The sequence below is a fragment of the Pipistrellus hanaki genome, assembly GCF_964339955.1.
Source record: "Pipistrellus hanaki genome assembly, chromosome: X".
NCBI lineage: Eukaryota > Metazoa > Chordata > Mammalia > Chiroptera > Vespertilionidae > Pipistrellus > Pipistrellus hanaki.
The window spans coordinates 71,408,912-71,435,985 of record NC_140524.1 but is presented as its reverse complement, the minus strand read 5'-3'; the positions used below and the strand labels follow the sequence as shown (position 1 = coordinate 71,435,985).

General features: G+C 38.6%; 1 protein-coding gene across 2 annotated transcripts in view; it reads right to left on the bottom strand.

The window, feature by feature from the left end:
• Positions 1–27,074, bottom strand: part of OGT (O-linked N-acetylglucosamine (GlcNAc) transferase) — a 51,402-nt gene that overhangs the window by 11,006 nt on the left and 13,322 nt on the right. For both annotated transcript variants that reach the window (XM_084869468.1, XM_084869467.1), the window contains exons 4-19: positions 24,656–24,724; positions 21,275–21,391; positions 18,731–18,810; positions 17,737–17,932; positions 17,348–17,488; positions 16,562–16,662; positions 16,277–16,430; positions 16,090–16,191; positions 15,708–15,887; positions 14,506–14,664; positions 14,014–14,103; positions 5,618–5,743; positions 5,061–5,231; positions 4,830–4,946; positions 4,568–4,738; positions 2,701–2,853 (exon numbers count right to left, since the gene is read on the bottom strand). In XM_084869468.1, coding sequence (XP_084725594.1) covers positions 2,701–2,853; positions 4,568–4,738; positions 4,830–4,946; positions 5,061–5,231; positions 5,618–5,743; positions 14,014–14,103; positions 14,506–14,664; positions 15,708–15,887; positions 16,090–16,191; positions 16,277–16,430; positions 16,562–16,662; positions 17,348–17,488; positions 17,737–17,932; positions 18,731–18,810; positions 21,275–21,391; positions 24,656–24,724 — 2,127 coding nt within the window. The remainder of the gene's footprint in view (positions 1–2,700; positions 2,854–4,567; positions 4,739–4,829; positions 4,947–5,060; positions 5,232–5,617; positions 5,744–14,013; positions 14,104–14,505; positions 14,665–15,707; positions 15,888–16,089; positions 16,192–16,276; positions 16,431–16,561; positions 16,663–17,347; positions 17,489–17,736; positions 17,933–18,730; positions 18,811–21,274; positions 21,392–24,655; positions 24,725–27,074) is intronic.

The window sequence follows — 27,074 nt, the reverse complement described above, 5'->3', positions numbered from 1 at the left end:
ACTTGATTTCCTCTGACTGGCTTATTTCACTTAGCATAATACACTCCAGGTCCCTCCATGATGTCTCAAAGGTAAGAGATCCTTCTTTTTCATAGGCTAGGAATAAATTTAGCCTAGGAGGTAAAGAACCTACCTTGTGCCCTAGGCAATTTGGCTCAGTGGACAGAGCATCGACCAGCAGACTGAAGAGTCCCAAGTTCAATTGGGGGAAAGGGCACATACCTTGGCTGCAGGCTCGATGCCTGGCCCTGGTAGGGTACTTAGGTGGGAGGCAACTAATCCAATGTGTCTCTCTCACATCAATGTTTCTCTGTCTTTTCCCCCTCCCTTTCACTATCTCTAAAAATCAATGGAAAAATAATATCCTCAGGTGATAATTAACAACAACAAAAAAGAACCTATACTCAGAAAACTGTGTCATTGAAGAAAGGTACTAAAGAAGATAAATACATTGAAGCACATACCGTGCTCATGGATAGGAACATTTCACATTATTAAAATGTCCATACTTCTCAAAGCATCCTACAGAGCCAAAGCAATACTTACAGGGTAAAGAAAGTTTCTTAAAAAAATGGTGTGGGGGACACTGCACAGATACATGCAAAAAAAAAAATGAAACTAGATCACCTGCTATACAAGAATACACTCAAAATAGATTAAAGACTTAAATGAAACAATAAAATTCCTAGAGGAAAACACATGCAGTCAACCCCATGACATTGCTTGTAGCAATATTTTTTAATGTCTCCTTAGGCACAGGAAACAAAGGAAAAAATAAACATGGAACCACATCAAATTAAAAGGTTTCTGAATAGAGAAGGAAACCATCAACAAAAATACAACCTACTGAATGAGAGATATTTACCAATGATACATCCAATAAGAGGTTAATATCTAGCCCTAGCAGATTTTGGCTCAGTAGATAGAGCATCAGCCCATGGACTGAAGGGTCCTGGGTTTAATTCCAGTCAAGGGCACGTGCCCAGGTTGCGGGATCAATACCCAATACAGGGGCATGCAGGAGACAGCCAATCAATGATTCTCTCTCATCATGGAAGTTTTTATCTCTCTTTCCCTCTCCCTTTCCCTCTCTGAAACCAATAAAAATATTTTTTTTTTAAAAGAAGTTAATATCACCAAAACCGGTTTGACTCAGCGGTAGAGCGTCGGTCTGCGGACTGAAAGGTCCCGGGTTCGATTCCGGTCAAGGGCATGTACCTTGGTTGCAGGCATATCCCCAGTAGGGGGTGTGCAAGAGGCAGCTGATCAATGATTCTCTCTCATCAATGTTTCTAACTCTCTATTCCTCTCTCTTCCTCTCTGTAAAAAACAATAAAATATATATTTTTTTAAAGTTAATATCTAAAATATATAAGGAACTCATATAACTTAACACCAAACAACAAGAAATCCAATTGAAAACTTAACCTAAACAGGTATTTCTTCAAAGAGAACATACAGATGGCCAACAAACATATAAAGGTGCTCAACATCATTAATCATTGGGGAAATGCAAATTAAAACCACAATGAGTTATCACCTTACACCTGTTATAATGGCTACATCAATAGATCAACTAACAAGTGTTGGCAAGGATGTGGAGAAAAGGGAACCCTCGTGCACTGTGGTACGATTACAAATTGGTGTGCAGTCATTATAAAAAATAGCATGGCTGAAACCGGTTTGGCTCAGTGAATAGAGCGTCGGCAGACTGAAGGGTCCCGGGTTCAATTCCTGTCAAGGGCATGTACCTTGGTTGTGGGCACATCCCCAGTGTGGGGTGTGCAAGAGGCAGCTGGTCGATGTTTCTCTCTCATCAACGTTTCTAGCTCTCTATCACTCTCAATTCCTCTCTATGTAAAATCAGTAAAAGATATTAAAAATAAATAAATAAAAATCAATAAAATTTATTTTAAAAATAAATAAATAAATAAATAACAAATATGGAGGTTACTTAAAAATTTTTATCATATGACTCAGCAATTCCACTTCTGGGTATTTATTAGAAGAAATCCAAAACACTAACTTAAAAATATATATGTACCCCTATGTTCACTGCAGCACTAATATCCGAGATATGGAATCAGCCTAAGTGCCCATCAATGATGACTGGATAAAGACACCATACATATCTAAAATGGAATGTTACCCAGCCATTAAAAAGGAATGCAGTCTTACCATTTGTGACAACATTGCTAGAACTAGAGAGTATTATGCTAAGTAAAATAAGTCAGAGAATTTCATATGACTTCACTTATATGTGGAATCTAAAGAACAAAATAAATGAAAACAGAAACAAACTCATAGATACAGAGAACAAGTTGATGGTCACCAGATATTCCCCCAGATGGGGGTTGGGGAATGGGTGAAAAATTAATTGTGAAAGGTGTTAAGTAGTACAAATTGCCAGTTACAAAAATAGCCATGTGGGTGTAAATCACAGCACAGGGAATATAGTCAATAGATGAGTACTCAACTTATTGGGGAAATCACTTTGTAAAGTATATAAACAACTTATTACTATGTTTTACACCTGAAATAATATTGCATGCCAACTGTAACTGGAAATAATTTTTTTTTTTAAGAAGAAATGAGCACACCAATTCATGAATGGGGGTCAGAGGTGGTCTCAGCAAGATGACCTGTATACCAAATTTTTCCCAGTCTCTACATATTAATGACAAATCTACATAAACTCACATTTGCCCACATTTGCAAAGTAGAAGGGTCAATTTTATATAACTGATTGAAGTTACAATAGACAATGGCATCTTCTGGTAAACCATATTGAGAACGTGTAGTTACAATAATGGTACGGGGAACCTCCTCTCCAGTGGCAGCCTTATTGTTGATCTAGAACAAGAAAAAGAATACAATGATTATACTTAAAATCAACACAGTCCGATATTTTTTTAATCAATGAAGAATTAATGTGGAAAATGGTATAGCCGTCAAGAACTACAAAATATTCAGGACATAATAAGTTAAAAAGAAAAAAGTTATAACATTATCTTAATTTGGTCTGTGTGTGGGGGTGGGGGAGTAATGCACTATAAAAACTTTTCATTCTGGTTAAAAAGTTACCTTCAAAACCCTATTAATCCAACAACCATTTTTGCTTATTCTTTTCTTCATGAATGAAATGTCCTTTTCTAAATGAAACATTCCCTTTAAGACTAAACTTAAATAATTCCTCCAAACATTTTCTACTAAGACTGCCTCTCCCCACATTGATCATTACTGAGTACCTATATACCCAACTATCATCTTATCTTGTAATTCCCACATGTGACTTACTGCCTTACGTTGTTATGTAACTTATTCCTTGTGTGTAAGGTCATTTCATACATATGGGCATTGTGTTCTATACTCAAAACTCTTCTCTGTGCATTTCAACTATATTTTAGTGTGGTGACTGCAAGGGGGATGGAGATGGAAAAGTGATTAGAAGGGATAAATGGTTATGGGGGGAAATGAAATACAAAAAAAAAACAAAAACAAAACCCTATACTTTAAGTCAAACATGTCTGCTCCAGTGTTTCCAATATCAGGTAACCAGAGGGAAAAAGAACACAACACTGTCTTTTTAGCCCAATATTTTTAATTTTCTGAGGATCCTCCATACTGTTTTACACAGTGAGTGATTATTAATTTCTTTACTTCCTATTAAGGAGCTGGCCTATAAGCAAAGAGTTCATTTTGAGCAACCTTGGTATAAAATGATGTACAAGTAAAATTTTGAACTAAGAGGTCAGAGATCTTTGCTTATGATCTTGTGACAGAACTCCATATTCATTTATTCAAGTATGCATTATATATTTATTGAGCACATATTGCATTATTGTGCTAAGACACAAGTCTTCAATTCAGTGGAGAACACAAAACTAGGGAATTATGTGTCACATTGGATATATAAAGATATATCCAGATATTACAGAAGTTACAGTATACCATGGGATCAGGGAAGTACAAATTAAAACCAAAATGAGAGATCACCTCACACCTGCCAGAGGGCTATTATCAATAAATCAACAAGTGTGGGTGAAGATGTAGAGAAAAGGGAACACGCATACACTGTTGGTAGAATTGGAAATTTGTGTACCCACTGTGGAAAACAGTATGGAGGCTCCTCAAAAAATTAAAAATAGAACTACCATAAGACCCAGCAATCCCTCTTCTGGATATTTACCCAAAGAAATCTGAGGATAAAGACAGGAACAGATTCTTGGAGCTCTTTAAACTGAAAGTCTTAAAAGATGAGTAAGAATTAACCTTCCTCCAAAGGGAAAGGATAAATTATAGAACCAAGTTTATCATTCTTAAAGAGTAAAGCCACAGAAGGATATAACAAGATATGAACACAACAGATTCTCACTAGTATAACCTACTGGCTGAATCCAGACAATTTTAAAATCGAACAAACCTATTTAAGATGCCAATTTCCACTGAATTCATCTCCTCATCTATAAAATAGGGATAATTATACTTACCTGGTAGAGTTATGAGATTTCAATGAGGTGAATGTATACCTAGTAGTACATATTATGCACTATTAATGTCTTCTCACCTGGGTAGTTGCCAGTCCGTTGCTAATACTGAATCCATTAATTGTTATCTGAATTTGTCCTCTGTTAATCATTTCAATAACTGCTTCTGCAATAGTATTCATAGGAATAACTGGCATATTAAGAGCTGTATTACTGCTGTCTGCATTATCTCCTCCATCAGGACATTTCATCTTTAAAAAAATGGCACAAAATATATCATTAGGGAAAAGATTCCAAACACAGATAACTTTATTTCAATGACAATATTGACCAGGTTCTGACCTTGACAATTTTCACATCCGGTAAACTATCAAGAAATGCTTTCAGGTCGATGCCATTCAGAACAATCCGATTGTCATAAATGTGCCCATTGGACTTAAAATCGATGACTGCCTTTTTCTAATCAGAAGAAAAAAGTTTCAGACATGTCTTTTAGGATACATAAGGACACTAGCAAGAAAATAAATGACTACAGTTCTTTGCAATTCCCCATAGCACTGTTTTTCTACCTACCTTCAGATGAGGAAACATATTAGCATGATCACCAATGAAGAAGGTATGTGGCATATAAGCCAGTTTTTCAGAATACTGTTCAGCAACTTCAGCTGGTGAAGTTTCCTGATCAGTGATGATATAATCCATGAAAAGCGCCCCACTAGTCCCAGGGTATCCAAGCCACATTGCCTAAGGGGGGGGAAAAACAGACTGAGAACCTTCCACCAAAGGGTCCAAAATTAAGTAAACAAACAAACAGGGAGGATTGACTCAGCCAAGAGCAATCAAATAGTATTTTAGACTAACTTAAGTGCTGAAGTGTTTTTCCAATTTACAAGACAAAAGACCTATTTATACCCAACTATAAAATGCATATCTCTGTATACATGTACTGTGGGCATTGTGTTCTACACTCAAAATTCGTTGTCCCTGGGCCTTTCGAGAACTATACTTTTTTTCCCTTAAGTCAGGTATGTCTGCAAATTGTTTCCAATGCCAGGTAACCAGAGGGGAAAAAATGACATTACTATCTTTTTAGCCCAATAAACATTGTGGGCAATTATTAATTCCTTTACCTGAATAGGAGCTGGCCTGAGAGCAAAGAGTTCATTTCGAGCACCCTTGGTATAACCATTCATATTTACAAGGATGTGTATACCATCCTGATGGATGCGATCAGCTGCTTTTCCATTGCATGGAATCTGTGGAATAAAAATATAAAAACTCATTAGGTATAATCTCAGGTTAATTCAATTCATTTTTTTGGCATTAAATACAATTCAGATTCCTAGATGCAAAAGTAAGAACACATATTAATGCGGGATAAAAATATGATTAAGTGCCATTAAAATGGGCCCAAAGCATTACAGAAACAGAATATATTTAACTCTTGCACAATACAAGTTTGACAGTGCAGTTTTTTTCCAATAAATATACTGCAAAAATTTTTGGAGACAAAAATTTCTTTTGACAGTTTGAAAATACTCACAAATGAATTACATAGCCTAGAACTATTGGAAAAAAAACATGCCACAAAAAAGTTATGCTATGAATGCATAAAGCATATACAGATACTATTCTATTTCATCATTTACTACCATAAAAAATGTACAAAAATCTAGTATAAAAGTTAAAATGGATCAAAACTAATATTTCCAGACCATACACTGAGTGGCCAGATAATTATGACCTCTGAACGCATAATAATCTGGCCAGAGTGTGAGAGTGTGTGTGTGTGTGTATATGTGTGTGTACGCACACGTATTAGAGGCCCAGTGCATGAATTTGTGCATGGATGGGGTCTGGCCAGGGGGAGGGGACATGGGTGGTTAGCCAGCCTGCCTGCTGGTCTAACTCCTGGTCGAAGGGACAATTTGCATATTAGCCTTTTATTATATAGGATATACATTGAGTGGCCAGATTAATGTGTTCAAAGATAATAATAATCTGGCCACTTAGTGTATGACTCCATTTGCAGTTGAGAGAAATGTAAATAAACATAAAGATGTGGTATTATAATTTCATAAAATTAACTGTAGTACATATTGTACTACTGTAATAATTTCATAGCCCCCTCCTGTTGCTATTGCAGTGAGATCAACTGCTGTATCTGCTTAAAATGCCATGTGATGCTAATCATCTCTGTGCAAGCAGTTCATCTCTCCAGTAAATAGTGTATGGCAGTCAAAAGTGATCTCTCACGGTCCTTCCATACTTTTCATGGTGTTTAATACAATGCCATAAACCTTGAATAACACATGGGACCCACAGAAAGTGCCACTAGTGATACTGAAAATGCTCCCAAGAAGCAGTCATGACACTATAAGAAAAAGTTGAATTGCTTGGTATATTCCACCATATATTGAGGTTTACAGCGGTAGTTTCAAGATAAATGAATCCAGTGTAAGTTCCATTATAAAAAAAGAAAATTCGTGAAGCATATCTGTAGCTATACCAGCAGACTCAAAAATCTTGCACTTTTGTGAAGTACCTTTCTATTTTGTACTGCAAATGCAGCTTTGATGTGGGTGCCAAACTGCTGTAAGAAAGGCATACTTATAGACTTATATGACTCAAGAAAAAGAAATCATTCTATGGCAACTTAAAGCAAAAGGAAGGTGAAGGGTCTAAAGTAGAAGAAAGTAATGCTAACAAAGGATGGTTTGATAATTTTAAAAAGAGGTTTGGCTTAAAAATGTCAAAACAGCCCAGCCGGTATTGCTCAGTGGTTGAGCACTGACCTATAAACCAGGAGGTCACAGTTCAATTTCCAGTCCAGGCACATGCCTAGGTTGAAGACTCAATCCCCACTGAGGGGTGTGCAGGAGGCAGCCGATCAGTGGTTCTTTCTCATCATTGATGTTTTTATCTCTCTCTCCCTCTCCTTTCCTCTCTAAAATCAATTTAAAAAAAATTTAAAAATTGTCAAAACAATGGGAGAAGTAGCTTCTGTCAACCAAGAGGCAGCAGATAAGTTCCCAGGTGCCATTAAAATCATTGGGGGGGAAAAAGACGGCTGCCTGAACAGATTTATAATGCAGATGAAGGTACCTTTATTTATTTATTTATTTATTTCGGGGGTACCACAAAGGACATTTATTAGTAAGAAAGAAAAGCGAGTACCAGAATTTCCCAGGTGCCATTAAAATCATTGGGGGGGAAAAGACGGCTGCCTGAACAGATTTATAATGCAGATGAAGGTACCCTTGTTTGTTTGTTTGGGGGTACTACAAAGGACATTTATTAGTAAGAAAGAAAAGCGAGTACCAGAATTTAAAAACACGAAGGGATAGGCTAACTCTGTTTTGTGCAAATGTAGTAGTGTATATGATCAGGAATGCCCTTATCTATAAAGCTGCTACCCTCCCACCCATCCCCACCCCTTTACCCCAAGCCTGAAGTGAAAAGATAAAACACCAGCTGCCAGTCTTTTGGTTTTAGAAGAAGACCTGAATAATGAGAATCCTAAGTACGTTGCTCAGTATGGGACTCCCTTTTAGGTTCTTTTGATATGGACAATGCCCCTGGCCACGCAGAACCCCATAAATTCAATACCAAAGGCATCAAAATGGACCACTTGCCCCCAAACATAATGTCTCTAATTCAGCCTCTAAATAAGGGAGTCATGAAGACCTTTAAGGCTCATTAAACATGGTACTCTACGGAAAAATTTATCAACTCTGTGGAAGAGACCCCTGATTGAGAGAACACTGTGAATGCCTGGGAGGATTACAGCATTAAAATGCCACTGCCACAGAAAAAGCCATAAAAGCCATCAAGCCTGAAACAATAAATCCCTGCTGGAGAAAACTGTTCAGATGTTGTGCATGACTTACCAGGATTCATGACAGAGCCAATCAAGGAAATCATGAAAGATTGTGAATATGGCACAAAAAAAGGGGGGGGGGGCAGGGAACTGAAAGATTTCAAGACATGGATATTAGAGAAATTAATCAGCTAACAGGCACCAAACCAGAAGAATTAATAAAAGATGATCTGATAGACATGAGTGCTTCCAAACCAGTGCCAGAAAACAAATTGACAACAGGCAATCTGGGTTCTACTTATTCAAGACTGCTTTTGACTTTTTACAATATTAGCCCTTTTATGATACAGGCACTAAAACTAAAGCAAACAGTGGAAGGGTTGGGCACCATGTAAATGTAACACATTTTTAGCAAAATGAAAAAGGAAAACTGTAAATAGAAATTACAAATGTATTTCTCAAAAATTATAAGTATGCCTGCCTCTCCTACTACCGCTTCTACCTCTACCCCTGGAGACAGAGAAACCAACCCATCCTGTTCCTCCTCCACCAGTGCCCACTCAATGTGAATATGAGGATGAAGGCCTTTATGGTTCCACTTCCACTCAATGAATAGTAAATTATCTTGCCATATAGTTAATAATGGCAAAAACTGCATGAGATATTTTTGTGTCATTATCACCTACATATTCATCAACGTAGAACATGGTGTGCAAGATTTGTATGGAAGTGGATAGTTATCCACAAATAGGTATAAGGTGTGTGATATTTAATATTAAGAATGTATGTTTTCGCACTGACGGGTTTTGTTCAGTGGTTAGGGCGTCGGCCTGCAGACTCAAGGGTCCCAGGTTGGATTCCGGCCAAGGGTATGTACCTTGGTTGCAAGCACATGCCCAGTAGGAGGTGTGCAGGAGGCAGCTGATCATGTTTCTGATCAATGTTTCTAACTCTCTATCCCTCCCCTTCCTCTCTGTAAAAATCAATAGAATATAATTAAAAAAAAAAAAAAAGAATGTATGTTTTCTTACTGTTTTATAACTTTGCTTTCAAAGAATTACATTACCATATGCCTATCAGTCTATAATTAAGGTAAGTGGTTTTTTAATAATGTAACTATGTTTCCAATATTGATATATGACTGTAATACTGCATGCCACAAAAATTTTGTAACTATTCATTTATGCATAGAGGCCCGATGCACGAAATTCATGCACAAGGGTGTGTGTGTGGGGGCTCCCCTTCAGCCCAGCCTGCACTCTCCCCAATTTGGGACCCCTTGATGGATCTCAGACGACCAGGCTGATCAAGGGAAGGCACCAGCCCCATTACCCGGCTGCTACAGCCATTGCCAGCCACTGCAGCTGCCAAGGTGTTTTCATCAACAGACTCTTCACTGTGAAAAAATGACAACTTCCTTTAGGCATTTTCAAGATGTATCTTTCATAGGATATGCCATTTCTCTTTTTATTATCCTCACCTGAGGATATGTTTCCATTGATTTTTAGAGAGTGTGGAAGAGAGAGGGAGAGACAGAAACATCAATGTGAGAGGGACACTTTGATTGGTTGCCTCCTGCATGAGCCCTGCCCTGGGCCCTGGCCAGGGAAGAGCCTTCAACCTAGGTACATGCCCCTGACCAGAATCCAACATGGACTCTGCTGTCTGCAGGCCAAGGCTCTATACCCTGAGCCAAACCAGCTAGGGCAATAGCAGACCTTTGTTTTTTCCTTCAGGAGTGTGGTAGAAATACCCTAGATCACCTTCTTGAATTTTTATTACCCAAGTTACCAAGAACATTGCAAGTGGTGGCCTACAGAGAGCTTAGCCAATGAGCTGTCAGAAAAAGTATTTACTCTCAAACTGGTTTGGCTCAGTGGATAGACCTGACTGAAGGGTTCCAGGTTTGATTCCCGTGGGTATGTACCTTGGTTGGAGGCACATCCCCAGTGGGGAGTGTGCAGGAGGCAGCTAATCAATGTTTCCCTCTCATTGATATTTCCGACTGTCTAACCCCGCTCCCCTCTTCTCTGTAAAAAAAAAAAAAAAATCAAAATCTATATTTTTTAAAGAAGGTGTTTCCTCAGCAGCTCATGCTAGGGGCATGGCCCTGCCACCTTGTGGTGGCTGCCAGGGTCTCCACACAGCCCAGAGACCAACAGCTATCCCCCCCACACACACACAATTGAGGGCGCTGGGCTAGGGGCATGGACCTAAACCGCCACCACTTGGCAACTGCACCCATAGACTTGGAGTGGCCAGGGGGTTCTGAGGCCCCTGCCACTCAGGGCCTATGCGTGGGCCTACAGGCTAGGAGCTACCTGGGTCTGGAGGATGTTCCCGGGACCCAGGCTGCTCAGCATCTGCAAATTAACTGCCATCTTTGCTTGGTTAATTTGCATACTCACTCTGATTGGCTAGTGGGCATAGTGGAGTGATGGTTGTTTTATATGTTTCTCTTTAATTAGATAGGACAAGCTAAGCTACCATGAAGCAATCATGTTGATTACACTAGGCTAAAATAAAACAATCACACTGCTACTTCTTCATTATCAATGCATGAATCATTATACCTGTAAATAAGTGTATATTTCTTTTTCACATTTTTTTCATTTTTGATTTCTAGTGTTAGTAATACATAGAACAGTGTTTTCCATCAAGTCAAACAATACTGACGTAGGTTCTGACAGACAGATGATTCACCTTATAAACAGAAAATGTTATGGTACTGATATACAGTATAGTACAGTACTATAAATGTATTTTGTCTCCATTATGATATTAACATTTTATCTTTTCTAGCTTATTGAAAGAATACAGTATATAATACATATGACATACAAAATATGTTAACTTACTGTCATATTTGTTATCAATAACACTTCCTGTCAACAGTAGGCTATTAGGAGTTAAGTTTTGAGGGAGTCAAAAGTTACACATAGCTTTCAACTGCATGAGGTAAGCATCCCTAACCCCTGCATTGTTCAAAGGTTAACTGAACAGAGGAAAAAGAGTTTACTTATAGATTGAATGTATGAATAACAAGGCTCCATAGAGAAGATGGTATTTAAAAGTTGGATAGGAGCTTGAAGAAGTTGGATAGAATACAATCTCAATAGAGAACAGGATGAATTAAGAACCAGAGTAAAGTGTATAGCAAATTTAAAAAATGGTGAGCCCTTGCCAGTGCTGCTCAGTGGTCAGAGCATCGGCCGCACACCAAAAGGTCATAGGTTCAATTCTGTCAAGGGCATATACCTGGGTTGCAGTTAAGATTCCCAGCTACAGCTGGGATCCAACAGGAAGCAACCAATCAATGTGTCTCTCTCACATTGATGTTTCTCTCTCTCTCACCCCTCACACACTCTCTAAAAAGCAATGGGGCGGGGGGGGGGGGGGGGGGGGGGGGGGGGGGGGAAATAGCCTTGGGTGAGGGGGAAAAATTTTAATAGTGAGTAGATCACTTCCAATTGGTATAGGACAGTGGTCGGCAAACTCATTAGTCAACAGAGCCAAATATATATAAGCAGTACGACAATTGAAATTTCTTTTGAGAGCCAAATTTTTTAAACTTAAACTTCTTCTAATGCCACTTCTTCAAAATAGACTCGTCCAGGCCGTGATATTTTATGGAAGAGCCACACTTCAGGGGTCAAAGAGCCAAATGTGGCTCGCGAGCCGCAGTTTGCCAACCACGGGTATAGGGTATATACATAAGGGTGAATGGCGGGTGAAAAGTATTGGCAAACAAGGTTGTGAAGGCCACGTTGAAGAGTTTAGACTTCAGTCAATAAGCAGTGAGTCTCTTTAGAACTGAGAGGTGGAGGGCAGTATGATTTTCAGTCACTTTCAAAGCAACAGCTACATTGCAAAAGATGTTAGTAAATATTATGTATTAAATGACAGGTCTCACAACCCTCTTGCTAAGACTTCAAAGACTCATATACAAATTACTACATATACTATATATTGGGTATCACTTTTAGTCACCAATGTGGTCAATAAAGTCTATAAAAAAATAACTCTTGCCGGGACCGGTTTGGCTCAGTGGATAGAGCGTCGTCCTGCGGACTGAAAGGTCCCGGGTTCGATTCCAGTTGAGGGCATGTACCTTGGTTGCGGGCACATCCCCAGTAGGGGGTGTGCAAGGGCAGCTGATCGATGATTCTCTCTCATTGGTGTTTCTGACTCTCTATCCCTCTCTCTTCCTCTCTGTGAAAAATCAATAAAATATATTTTAAAAATAAATAATAACTCTTGTCTACACCTCGGTAAATTAATTCCCTCACAGGTTTCAATCTTTTTTTGTGGTTGTTAATCCTCACCTGAGGATAAGGATATTTTTTCCATTGATTTTAGAGAATAGAAGGGAGGAGGAAGGTGAAGGGAGAAAAAGAGAAGAAAGAAGCAACAATGTGAGAGTTGCTTCCTATGATTCCGACCTGGGGGGCTCAGAAATCTAACCTGCAACCCAGGTACTTGCGCTTGTCTGGGAATTGAACCTGTGATCCTTTGGTACAAGGGCCAACGTTCTAACCACAAAGAACACAGGCCAAGGCCAAATGAACCATTTTTAAAATGACCTATTTATTCTTCTTCCAAGCCACCATTTTGTTCAATTCATTCAGTTATTAAGTATTTACTGTCACAAGTGCTGACTGAATCCCCAGAAAAGTTTTATGTCCAAGCACAAAGATCCTACATTTCATTTGCAACCTCAGCAAAATACATGCTGATTAAAAGGAAATAAGATTAACCTATTAACCGGGGAGTTCCCTTTTTAATTACGCAACGTACAACGGGCGCATACTCTTTCACTAGGTGACTAGGACGTGTCAGTACATCACACCCAGCGGACGTAATTTTATATTATTTTTTTTATTTATACTTAATTAAAATAAATGAAATATATATTTTTTCGTTTATATATAAAGCACAAAGGAAAATACAAAATTACAAACAAATAGAAAAGAATACCAACAAAAAAATGGAAACATCGAATTAAAAAATTATAAATTTTACAAACAATTATAAAGATTACAGCCAAAGCCAGTTTGGCTCAGCGGTAGAGCGTTGGTCTGCGGACTGAAAGGTCCCAGGTTTGATTGCAGCCAAGGGCATGTACATTGGTTGCAGGCACATCCCTGGTGGGGGGTGTGCAGGAGGCAGCTGATCGATGTTTCTAGCTCTCTATCTCTCTCCCTTCCTCTCTGTAAGAAAATCAATAAAATATATATTTTTTAAAAATTACAAAAAATATATACCGTCCCTCTCAGTGCGCAACATATATTTCAAGGACGTATTCATATGTCCTACCTGTTCCCGATAGTGTTTATGTTTGACGTATTTAACAGGTTAAGGAAATAAGATCAAAGCAATTGACCTGACTGGTTTGCTCAGTGGATAGAGCATCAGCCTGCAGACTAAGGGTCCCAAGTTCAATTCTGGTCAAGGGCATGTACCTTGGTTATGGGCACATCCCCAGTAGGGGTGTACAAGAGGCAGCTATCAATGATTTTAACCCTTTTTCCTTCTCCCTTCCTCTCTGTAAAAAATTAATAAAATATATTTTTTTAAAAAGATGAAAGCAATTGCCCATAGGTAGTAGCTGAGGTTAAATACTTGTCATGAAAAGTACAAGCTATATGCCAATAGTTTTATTCACTATTTACTCAAGACAAAAAGAAGTGTAAGCATTTCACCTACCTGAGAAAGGTCAATGAAATGATTGGCTTCTGCCATTACCTTCACTCGGAAGTTTGTGCCATCATCAGGGCTCAGGGCATAACAGAATACCTGAAAGACAGCACACAGCATATTTAATAACTTTGTGTCCAATCTTTCCAAAAAACACTGGGCTTAACATCTAATGGTAACAATAAAGCCCACTGTGGGATTTGATTTATTTTATAAACAAACTAGAGGCCCGGTGCATGGATTCGTGCATTGGTGGGGGGCGTGGCCTGCGGGGATTGGCCCCCTGTGGGAGCGCTGCTCAGCTCATCCCAGTCAGCTGAGCAGCTGTGGACTCGCACTGACCACCAGGGGGGCAGCTCCTATGTGTTGAGCGACTTCCCCTTGGTGGTCAGCGCACATCATAGCAAGTGGTCAACCAGTCGTTCTGATTGTTACACTGTTCAGTTGCTGGACTTTTATATATATATATATATAGTGACGCTAGGGAAACAATCATCTTACCTCAAATTTATCAGGATTGTGCATGCCTGGAATAGACTGCATAAGGTGAGAAGTAGGATGATTCCCAAAGTCAGAACTCACATATCCTACACGCAGTCGACCATCACTGAGCTTCAAATCTTTTGGATGTTCATATGGTGGTTTATGAAGGACATTAATCTACCAATGGAATCCAATACTTGTTAGAAATTTTCATCTAGAAAAAATGACTAAAAACACACCACTAAATCTGCACCTCCTTTTGGGAATGGTTTACACACAGTACTTCATTTAACTCATATAGCTAGTTTAATGCAACCTTACCCATTTATATAATATGCTTCATACTTTCACCTGTTCCCCCAGAAACAGCCCGAGGAAATCTAAAATTTACAGGAAGGAGGCAGTGTAGACAGAGCATGACAAACCCTGCATTTTAGAAAATTGCGTAGGGAAGTATTTTAAAAAACAAACAGAATTATACTTTGCAGTCCAATATATTCTACCAAGCAAATTCTCACCTTTGATCAAGTATGTAGTGCACTAATTCTCAAAAATGAGTATAAAATATCAACACTTTATTAAACATTATGGCTTTTTCTTTTATTACTGAAATATTTGGGTGACATTTAATAAATTTATATAGGTTTCAAGTGTACAAATGTACACATCAAGTGTATATTGTATTGTGTGTTCACCATCTAAAGTCAAGTCTCCTTCTGTCACCATTTATGCCCCCCTTTACCTTCTTCTACCTTCCCCGCACCCCCCTACCCTCTGGTAATCACCATACTGTTGCCTATTAGTTTGGATTTCTTTTGCTTAATCCCTTCTCCTATTTCATCCATCCCCCCAATCTCCCTCCCCTCTGACACCTGTCAGTCTGTTCTCTGTATCTATGAGCTTGTTTCTATTTTGCTTGTTTATTTTGTTCATTGCAGAATATCATACTAAGTGAAATCTAATGAACGTTACGATTTTCAAATTAAAGAAAACACCAACAATTTATTGAACATATTCCATTTAAGAATCCCACCTTGTGGGATGGACTGAGTTCTAACTGAAACAGAACACAATAGAAGGGGCTTCTGGGGTGGCTGACAAAGTTTCATTTCTCAACTTGGGTAGTGTTCACCTTATGGTAACTCATCAAGCAACACGTGTGATTGATGTAGTTTCTGTATGTGTTTTATAACAAAAAGATTAAAACAAAAGAGGCGCACCTTATCCAAGCAGAGGTTCCCATGCCTCTCAGCAATGGCCTTCCTAAAGCCATGAGAAAGAGGATACAGCATACTATGATGAGGATGCACAGAAGGCAACCTATTCTTCTCTAACTGGTCAGCCACAATGCTGACCAACTTCTTCATTCGCTCATCATAGTCTGTCCAATCACAAACAATCTAGAGACAAAAAAAAATAAGTTATACAGAAAACCCTTTTCCAAGATTTAACATTTTATATGTCTTTAGCCTAATGGCAAATAACCTTTAAAAAAAAAAAAAAAAAAAAACAGTCTCCAGGCACGCTTTGATTAATATGGTCCATAACAATACAAAAGTGATTACAACATGGAAAGCCAATTACTGGCTTGTTATTCTTTACCTGCAGGCAATGAGCCAAGTTGCAATAAGCATCAGGAAAATCAGGTTTAAGTTTCAGAGCAGTGCGGTAAGAAGCTATTGCTTCTGGAATATTTCCCGAATCCTGCAAATAGAGTGAAATGGCTAAATTTTGTCCTACAATCAAACATTATGTGCCAAGATGTACATATTACAATAAACAGGAGTACCTTGTGAATGGAAGCCAGATTGCTGTGGGCATCTGCAAATGCAGGGTTAATCTGAATGGCACGGGTGTAACACTGCAAGGCTCCCTGGACATCCTGCATCTCCTTTAGGGTGTTTCCCATGTTAGAGTAGGCATCAGCAAAGGTAGGACTGATTCTAAAGAAGAGGATACAGGTTTTATCAGGTACAAACCCCTTTAATCCCCTGTAATGTGAATTTAGTCTCTTATTTTAGCACAAGCCAAATGCCAAAACTTTAAAAGAAAAAAAAAAAGGCTGTTATCTTACCGAATGGCCTCCTTATAATGCATCAAAGCTTCCTGCAGTTTTCCCTGTTGCTGCAGTACACTTGCTAAATTGGAATGGGCAGCAGCAAACTCTGGGAAGACCTAGAAAGAAGCAAGAAAACTGAAGTTCAAAAAACCTGCTTAAACAACAGTGATGACTTACCACAGGAACTTTGTTCAAGTCTGTATCCCTGCACTTCTTTCCAGCTTCTCCAAGCCTAGTCATACTCTAAAGCCAAGTAGCTCAAATTCTACCTCTTCCTTTATTTTATACCTCTCCTTGTTTCAAAACATGAGATAGACCTTTCTTCATCTTAGTTTATGATGATCACTCCAGCATCTCTCTCTTCTAAAATCTCTCAGCTACAAACTCCTACCACACCTACTAACCACCGTTACAGCAATCAGGCACTGAAATTATATACTTAAGTGGTAATGTCTCTTGAAATGTAACTTACTCTTCTATTTTTCTGTGCAGATTTCATCTAAAATAAACTCAATATAGTGATTTTCTTAAATGTCACTCATACCTTAGGTTTTCAAGTACTGGTTCAATGAATGATTCCACCACTATTTTTACAAAAGAGGTATTTAACATGGCAAACTTTTTTTTTTTTACATATTTTATTGATTTTTTTTTGCCCCCCTCCCTCCCTCCCACACATCCCCTCCCTCCCCAGAGTTTTATGTCCATTGGTTGTACTTATACGCATAACATGGCAAACTTAACAGCCCTCCCTCTACTATCACATTGACAAAATACCCAGCCACAACACCCTCAACATACTTCTAATGCTTTACGATACAAGCGAACTGCCTCTTCGATATTTCCCTGTTCTCGTTTGATATTGGCTAAGTTATTCAGTGAGTCTGCATGGGTGGGACACAGCCGGAGAGCTGTATTATAACAATCTTCTGCTTCAGCAACCTAGAAAACAAAGCAAACTATTCAAAACCAATACAGAGGAATTGCAGAACTACCAATGATATGATTCTAACAATTGCTTAGTTAAGCCTAATGGCTGGTAAAGATTCCAGAAAATATTTTTTTTGTTCTTCCTCTCAACCAAAACTCTGAATGAAAACAATTTATCACAATTCTTAATACAATGTACAAAAAAAGACTTTTATAATCATACCACATAACAAAGAAATAGACTGAATAAAAATCCTTACACTGCCCTTCTCTTTGAGAGCATTGGCTAGGTTGCAGTAAGCATCAGGGAAATGTGGTTGCAGTTCAATAGCTCGCCTGTAGGTGTCTATTGCCAGATCTATTAGGCCTTGCTCATAGTATACACAAGCCAGGTTGCCGTGCACCACTGCATGATTTGGACTCAAGCTTAGAGCACGAAGGTAAGCTGCCACAGCTCTGTAAATAAAAACACACACACACACAAAATGCGACTAATTTTTAATGGATGCTTTGTTACAATTAATTCATGCTATACTATACATAAGTATATCAATTAATTGTAATTAGTTACAATTCATTCATGCTATACTATAATTAACCTCAAATCAAAACTGTACCTTTATAAAATATATTTTTACACTGAAAAGTTTTCTATAACCACCTAAGAAATAGGTTTTCCTTTGACAACCAAAAAAGTCAGAATTTACTTAGCTTTCTGAATCAGATCAAAGGACTAAGTTAGTCTAAAAGATAACCATTTCAATATTTTTACAATAAATAAAATTTCAACTGAACTCTAAAGTGAGGATAATGGCTTTGTGGAAAGCCAACAATGAAGTCAGGCAACAACACCTATAAATTAAAGGTAACCGCCAAAACCGGTTTGGCTCAATGGATAGAGCGTCGGCTTGGGGACTGAAAGGTCCCGGGTTCGATTCTGGTCAAGGGCATGTACCTTGGTTGCGGGCACATCCCCAGTAGGGGGTGTGCAAGAGGCAGCTGATCGATAACTCTCTCTCATCGATGTTTCTAACTCTCTATCCCTTTCTCTTCCTCTCTGTAAAAAATCAATAAAAATTATATTTTAAAAAAAAGAGAAAAAAAAAAGAAAGCTAACCAGCAGACCTGATCAGAAAAAAACATTATACTAGGAAAGGAAAATTATTTCAATGGAAGACTGTCATAATTTCAGTCTAAACTCTCAAGTGTCAATACTACAAAAACTCAAGATTATCAAATAGAACATACTCTCACCTGTCAAAAATCCGTGCCTCTTTCAAGACATTTCCTAAATTGATATAAGCATCCAGAAAATTGGGATCAAGGGTGACAGCCTGAAAGTTACAAGACAGTAGTTACTCAAAGCAAGTTAGGATTTCAGATTCATTTCCCAATTAAGAATTTTTATTGAGAACATGTGAGACCTCTATATTTTCTAGTGCATTAAATCTTATTTATTTTTAAAACCCAATTATTTTAGTACCTACTCATTACCTACTACTATTCACAAATCTCAATGTTATCAAATAACTTCTCATGTAATATAAAAGGTATACTAGTATATCCTGAAGGGAAAATTTTTTAATTGGGACTACTCCGATTTCATTTTTCTGAATACTTCTAATGGTTGGCCCTATTTTATTAATGATTAATCAGCCTAAATCTTAAAAAAAAAAAAAAAAAAAGGCAGGAAGAAGCAACAAACTCTAACTGAAAAAGAATATATGTATCTCAGTAACTGCAATTATGTATTCAGTAAGACCTTAGCAAGCTATGTAATTAGAGTTGTATACTCAATAAGATACACTACTTAAAGAAGAAACCATTAAATCATTTCATCCAGATAATTCTGAGTTGTCTTAAAATATGCCCTATATTATCTAGAGCAGTGATTCTCAACCTGGGAAGTATATTAAGAATTCACCTAAAAGGTGTTTGGAGTTCATCACGGGCCAGTTAAATCAGACCCTCTGAGGACAGGGCCAGGTCATCCATATCTTTTATAAGCTCCTCATGTGCAACCAAGGTAGGAATCACTGAGCAAGAGAGGCGTAATTACTTGCAAACCTTAACTGAAACACTGAAAAGGTAGTAACTGTGAATACATTAAAGATTCATAAAGAACACTTCCTTTTCACTTAAATGCCAACTATATAGTAAAGTGATGCACTTAAGATTGTCTCTAGTGATAAGATGCTCACCTCCAAAACTCTTAACTTTTTACTATGAAAAATTTCAAACATATACAAAAGCAGAGGAATATAATCAACTCCCAGGTCTCTATTACCCAGCTTCAACAATTAATCATGTCCAATCCTCTTTTTAAATTGATTTCAGAAAGGGTAGAGAGAAACATCAATTTGTTCTTCCACTTATTTATGCATTCACTGGTTGCTTCTTGTATGTACCCTGACAGGGGATCAAACCCACAACCTTGGTGTATCAGGACAATGCTCCCACAACTGAGATATCTAGCCACGGCTAATCATGTTCAATCTTATTTGGTCTAAATTCCAACCTACCTTTCCCTCTTCCCAGATCACTTCGAAGCTAACCCAAGACATATCAGTCCATCTTAAAATATTCCAAAATGTACCTCAGGGACTAGATGGAATACTTTTTCCTCCCAACATAACTGTAATATCAATATCACAACTACAAAACTGACATTAATTCCTTAATATCAAATATCAATTCATTGGTACAATTCCTCATCAGTTTTGATTCAGGATCCAAATTAGACCCATCCAATTTGTCGACATGACTTTGTGAGGTTCTTTTAATCTTTTAAAGATTTAATTTAAATAACCATTTTTATTCCTGTAATTGGTTCAAGAAATCAGATCACTGTCCTATACAGCTTCTCATGGATTGGATTTTGCTGATTGCACCCCTACAGTGTCCTTTAACATGTTTCTCTGTCCAATGTATTTCCTATAAATTGGTAGTTAAAACTAGAAGCTTAATCAGATTTGGGTTCTTTCCTTGTTTTGCAAGGCTACTTCCCTAGCGCAATTATTTACTTCCATCACAAGGTACACAATCTCTGACTGTCTCTTTTATGTCACTGATAAATTCCTAAATCTATTAATGGTGATACTCTGATTCTATCATTCCTTCTTCACTAATTAGCTGAAATATTTCTATAAACAGAAACTTTCCCATATCAACTACTGTTACCCTGAGGTCCAGTTCACACAATGGAGAAAGGATTTATGTTTCATTCTTCCCTTTTCAACCAGTTTTCAAAATGAGTTGCTCCTTATCTTCCAAAGGTGACCAATGAATTTCTTCTGAGTAGAATTACGAATTCATGGATTTAAACATATCTGACAAGTTTTAATATATTTCAGTTATTTTTCCTACTGATGCTCAAGTCCCATCTTTAGCCAATAGGAGCCTCTTCCAGTCTTTTTGTGTCCTCCTCTCCTCTTTGTGTCTAAAAAGCCTCCTGAGTCTTTTTAGACACAAAGTTTCCTTGCTTTCTGGTATGACAAGGCACTCCAGGTAAATTTGTACATTTCTTGCCCTGGATCGAGAATCAGCCGTTTTACCAAGAAGCCCTGCTTCTTTACAGTAAAGCTGCTTGTATTTTTTAAGGGTTTTTTATTACTAAAAATATATTTTCAATGCAAAACTGGAAACTACCATATCGCATACCAGCAAATGCTATAATACTGTCAGGGAACAAAGATATTGTGTGATTGGTTAAGTAAAGGCATATTATGTAGTTCTATTTAAAAACACTTTGCGCACATGAGCACATCATAAATACCAATTATTAATTTAATGACTAACCTTTTCAAAGTGATGAATTGCAAGCCAAATTTCCCCTTGTGCATTGAAAACACAGCCAAGATTACTCCAAGCTACTGCAAAGTTCGGTTGCGTCTCAATTGCTTTCAAATAACATGCCTTAGGAGGGGTTAATGAAAGAAGATGGGAGGGAAAGGAGGTAAAGGGAAAGGGGAAAATTTGTACAGGGAAAAAAAAGATTGGGGGGGGGAAGGGAAGAAGGTGATATCATTATTCCTTCTCTAACCAGCCAAAAGTGACCCTGCAGCATAGGCTCGCTTGCGCCAAAACTAATGCGCTGCCACAGCTGGCTGCTCCTGCGCCTGCGCCACCAGAACCCAAGTGCAAACCAACATGTTCAGTTCTGCCAACCAATGACCAACCCTTACAATGGGACTTAACCGGGAAGTCAGTTGCCTTAAGAATCTATGCTAGACTTCTCTTAACTGAGCACCTAAGGGCTTGTTATCTTTTCAAGAGATATCTAGAGGGCACGTTTAATTAAGGCCAAGCCCCCTAACCCCACCCGTTTCCCAAAGTAAGTTCTCTTAGGTGTTAATAGGTTTCAATGGAAAAAGTATTTCATGATTAAATAAATTAGAAAAACAGGTTACTTTACAACAGGACTTCCCTAAGCCTTTAGTAGGATATATACATGGTTTCCTGATCTCAGCTGATCCTAGAATTCTACTTTCATTTTATTAGTATACTATAAAACACAATTTGGGAAATGCTGCTCTAAACAATTATGTTCTTCTCTAACATCAAAGCTATGCTACTGGGAAGAAAAATGTTTTTCTGCCAAGTTAGATATAAACCCAGGGTATAAGTTACATCCTTGCAATGTCCCTATCTCCCAAGAGGGACTGAAGCTGAAACCTCATATGACAGGATTGCACCTAGGTTGAGGTCCCTGTAATGCGAGCGCAAACATCGCTTGCGCAACCTAACAGCATCGCACTGCGCAATCGCTGCGAACTGCTGCGCTACATAGAACACCCCTAGACGCAGCAAACGGCCAACCAGATCCATTAATCTACTAGACAGGCCCATGGAGAATATTTGTTTAATGTGATTAGTTGGACTTGAGATATGTTAAAACCCAATTTTATCCAAAAAGGCTACAGAATAGGACTGAGGGAGCCAGTCAATCAGATTACTCATCTAGTCAACCGTTCACAGGGGCTCATTTGCACGCATTGCGCATTAACGCTGCGCAGCCTTTGCGCTACTGCAGGGTCACAGCGCATCATCAGAAGAGCAGAATGCTGCAATCCAAACAAAGAAGAAAAAAGGAAAAAAATGAACAACAAGAAGAGTTAGAAGCTTTTACTAGTAAATTATCTAATAATTTTTAATATCAATTAACTTTTACTTATGTTTGACAGAATTGTGGCTATAATTTAAAACATTCTCTTACATAACTTGCTTGTAAATAAAATTATTTTAAGCTGTTTCTGAAGCCACAAGACAGAAGATTCAGGCATGGAGGCAAATTGTTTTGCTGTGGCAGTTACAAACCCGTTACCATATTTCTCATCATGTGACTTTTCGGTGCGTTCCTTGCTGGAAGAGGAGGAGGTGTGTGTCTGCCCTAGATCCAGGCCTCGAGCTCCCTTCAGCGAGGCACCTTACGCATGGAATAGGAGGTTTCACCCACCTGAAACCTTCTAAATACAATATCAATGGTGAAAAACCAAAAACAAGAGAGAAAATAAAAACAAGATCATTAGTAAAAGTTCAACAAAGCAATTGAAATTCTTTGGATGTCTATTACATATGGGAATGAGGACAGTCTCAAGTCTGTAACATGGGAAACATGCAGAAGGGAGAGGGTTAATCAGGGCTATTGCATACAGCAGGGATTTTTACTGGAAGAAAGGCTCTTCATTTTCTACAAAGACACTTCAATTTGCTTCCATCTACTAGGAATATGCTGGCTTGAATTTTCAAATGCACTGATTACAAAAGAAATACATTGCATTTCACTCAAGAGTATTTTCTTGTTCACTAGTTCTCACAAAAACAGAATAACATTTTTCAAACTAGGTGTCTCCAGAGCTCTGAAATAAAGAAGTCAGCAACCTAAGGCAGGCGCAATGTCTCAGCCTAAACCGATCTCTAAAGCTGCAGTGAAGTGCAATTCATGTTAGCTGTCCGCTTGGTGGTGTAATAATTAATAGGAGCTTATCAAAAATTTGTTATATAAATTACCAATTGGATTTATCAGCTAAGACTGAAATCAATTATAATTCATTTATTAACCTCCATAAGGTTAATCCAAAGTGTCAGCAGAATTTATGAACTATGCACTTAAAACTAGTGCCTTTGAACATGAGATACTAAAAAGCCTTCGCCCTCCCTGGATAAAGCAGGCAAACAGACAGCTACGCTGCGCATACACTCCACGCATTAGCATGCGCGTGGGGCTCAGAGCAACAGGTGGGAGTTTCAGAAGCATTCTGGTTTCTCCCCACTCCTCACCCCTGCAGCGCGGTTGCGTAAGGTGGCTTGTAACAAGACAATTTCATTTATAAATTTAATTTAAAATTATACCAAATGCTTTAATAACCCAACCTGGTGTTCAAATTCATTATTTGGTAACACAGAATGCTAAAAGCCACCTTTCCACTTCGGCAAGTTTTCTTTCGATCAGTCCATTTCCCAAACAAACCAGCTTTGTCCTGACGTGTTGTTTTTTTTTTTGTTGTTGTTGTTTTTTAAGGAGGTGAGGTAGGGAGGAATAAAAGAAGTAAAGGGGGGAAAAAGGTAGACAACTAGGATTGGAAAAGAGGGAAAAGGAACTTGGAGGAAGGAATGGGGACAAGAAGGGGCAGGATGTTCCAATTACTAATTTGCAATCATCTTAACAGCCTTTCTTCCACTGTAAAAAGGGTGAGGAAGATGGAGGGAGGAAGGTTAAATAAGATTTTAAATGCCAGTATTACAGGGTAACATTTGGATGAAGTTCTTCTCCACTTACAAGCCACAAAGGACTTAGAAGAGCAGCATTTTCAATGGCACCTGCATCATAAGGAGTCTTGAGCCAAATCACAGGCGCTCTGCTTGTCACCAGCAGGCAAGCCTCAGATTTGAAGGAATGTTATTTATTCCCACAAAAGATCATGTCGGAGCCCATTGTTATAAAGATGATCTAGCTCAGCAGAAAGGCTCCAAGATGTTCAGGTTCTTGCTTTACCCCCAGATTTAGAACAGATATGCCAAAGCCTGGCCCTGCTCTAATCTGAGGCGATTCATGCCGTCAGTTTTCCTCAGTTTCTTAGGACTGTTTTGTGAAGACAGCTCAATGAAGAGTTGAAGACTTGGCAAAAAGTACAAGTTTTCATAACACTGATGTTTAAATGTGCTCTATCAAACACCTACCTTGGCTTCTTCCAAGCGACCCAGGGCTTTGAGCAGGTTCCCCAGGTCACTGCGAACACAGTACAAATCCTAGAAACCCAGAGACAGTAATTAATTATATTTTCTCAACTAAAAAATATCTTGAAATAACTTTTATGCATCTAGCTTCCAGTCAATTTATTGTCAACTAAATCTACTGGTTAACAAATGTAAGTACAGAACCACAATCCCTCATCCTCAATTTCAAATTCCAAAACCTTCCAAGACTCATTTGATGATTAAGCCTGACAAAAATTGGCACAAATTTATTTACAGAATGTATTGATCCCACTTAAGTGTGAATACTCATATCTTTTGCTGCAGAAATATAAATGTGTTTTACTACAAGATGCTATTCCAGACCCACCTAGGAGTTTTATGTATGGTATTATCTTTCTAAAACCCTAAAAATTCTGTTTTTTTATTTTTTATTTTTTTAAATAAATCTTTACTGTTCAGATTATTACAATTGTTCCTCTTTTTCCCCTCCATTGCTCCCCTCCACCAGGTTCCTACCCCACCCTCTGGCCTTTCCTCACCCCCCACTGTCCTCATCCATAGGTGTACAATTTTTGTTCAGTCTCTTCCCGCACACCCCCTTTCCCTGAGAATCATCAGCCTACTCCCCTTCCATACCTCTGATTCTATTATATTCACCAGTTAATATTGTTCATCAGATTTTTTAATTCCCTTGGTTTTTAGATTCACTTGTTGATAGTTACATGTTTGTTGTTCATAATTTTTATCTTTATATTCCTCCTCTTCTTAAAGAATATCTTTCAGCATTTCATATAATACTGGTTTGGTGGTGATGAACTCCTTTAGCTTTTTTTTTATTTGTGAAGCTCTTTATCTGGCCTTTAATTCTGAGTGATAGCTTTGCTGGGTAGAATAATCTTGGTTGTAGAGGTTCTTGCTATTCATCACTTTGAATATTTCTTGCCATTCCTGTCTGGCCTGTATGGTTTCTGTTGAGAAATCAGCTGACAATCGTATGGGTGCTCCCTTATAAGTAACTGCTTTTCTCTTGCTGCTTTTAATATTCTCTCTCTATCTTTTGCTCTTGGCATTTTAATTATGATGTGTCTTGGTGTGGTCCTCTTTGGATTCCTTTTATTTGGGGTTCTGTGTGCTTCCTGGACTTGTAAGTCTATTTCTTTCACCAGGTAGGGGAAGTTTTCTGTCACTATTTCTTCCAGTATGTTTTCGGTATCTTGCTCTCTGTCTTCTTCTGAGACCCCATAATTCTGATGTTGGTTCGCTTGAAGTTGTCCCAAAGGCTTCTTACACTATCTTCAACTTTCTAGATTCTCTTCTCTTCTTACTTCTGTGGAGGAGTGTCCTCTGGCTTTTTGTGTTCCAAATCTTTTGACTTGTGATCTTCCATTGTTTTTAGGACTCTATATAATATATTTTATTTCAGTCAGTGTATGCTTTATTTTCTAGTTGATCCCTTTTCATATCCTCAAAGGTCTCGTTTATTTTATCAGCCTCTTCTAGGAAATTCTTGAAAAACCTTATAACTGTGGTTTTGAACTCTATGTCCATTTTTTTTGCTTTCCTCCATTTCCTTCCTTTGTGGCCTGCCTCTTCTCTGCATTTTAGCTGCTTCCCTGAGTTGATGGAGTAGCTTTGTGAGCTAGGTGTCCTAGCAGGGCCTAGTAGCTCAGCCTTCCCAGTTACCTGAGGTGGACAGTCTTGGTGCAGCCCTTTGTGGGCTGTGTGTGCAATCTTGCTAAGCCTTGCTTGTTGTTGGTTTCACTGGGGAGAGTTGATCTCCAAGCCAATTGGTTGTGAGGATCAGCAATGTCTCAGCTAGGAGGGCTTCTGTGCTCAGCTTGGATGGGGCAGAGTCTCAGAGTGGCACAGACAAGCTTTGGTTTCCCATCAGCACCGCCTTAAGAAAGTCCTATTTGCCGAGTCCCACAACACTGGCTGTTAGCATGCGCACCACTTGGGGGAAGGCTGTTCTCGAGTTTTGCCTGCTCCTTGACAGTCAGTTTCTCCTCGGACCAGAGCTGGCTATCAGTGCATTTGGGAGGTTTTGTTTTTCTCCCGAACGAGAAAGCTAGCCACTGGGAGGGCTTCTGTGCTCCGCTTGGATGAGGTGGAGTCTTGTGGTGGCACAGACAAGCTTTGGTTTCCTGTCAGCCTCGGCCTAAGAGGGTTCCTGAGTCCCACAGTAATGGCTGCTGGCCACACACACCTCTGAGTTTTGTCTACTATCTGACAGTCCAATTTCTCCTTGACTGGAACTAGCTATCAGTGCAATAGGGAGGTTTTGTTTTCCTCTGGAACAAGAAAGCTAGCCGTGCGTTAGCTGCCCACCCTCTCCACGCGAGCCACAAGCAGCCTATTCAGCAGCCGCCCTTTCCGCGCACATAGATCTCCACACCTCCAC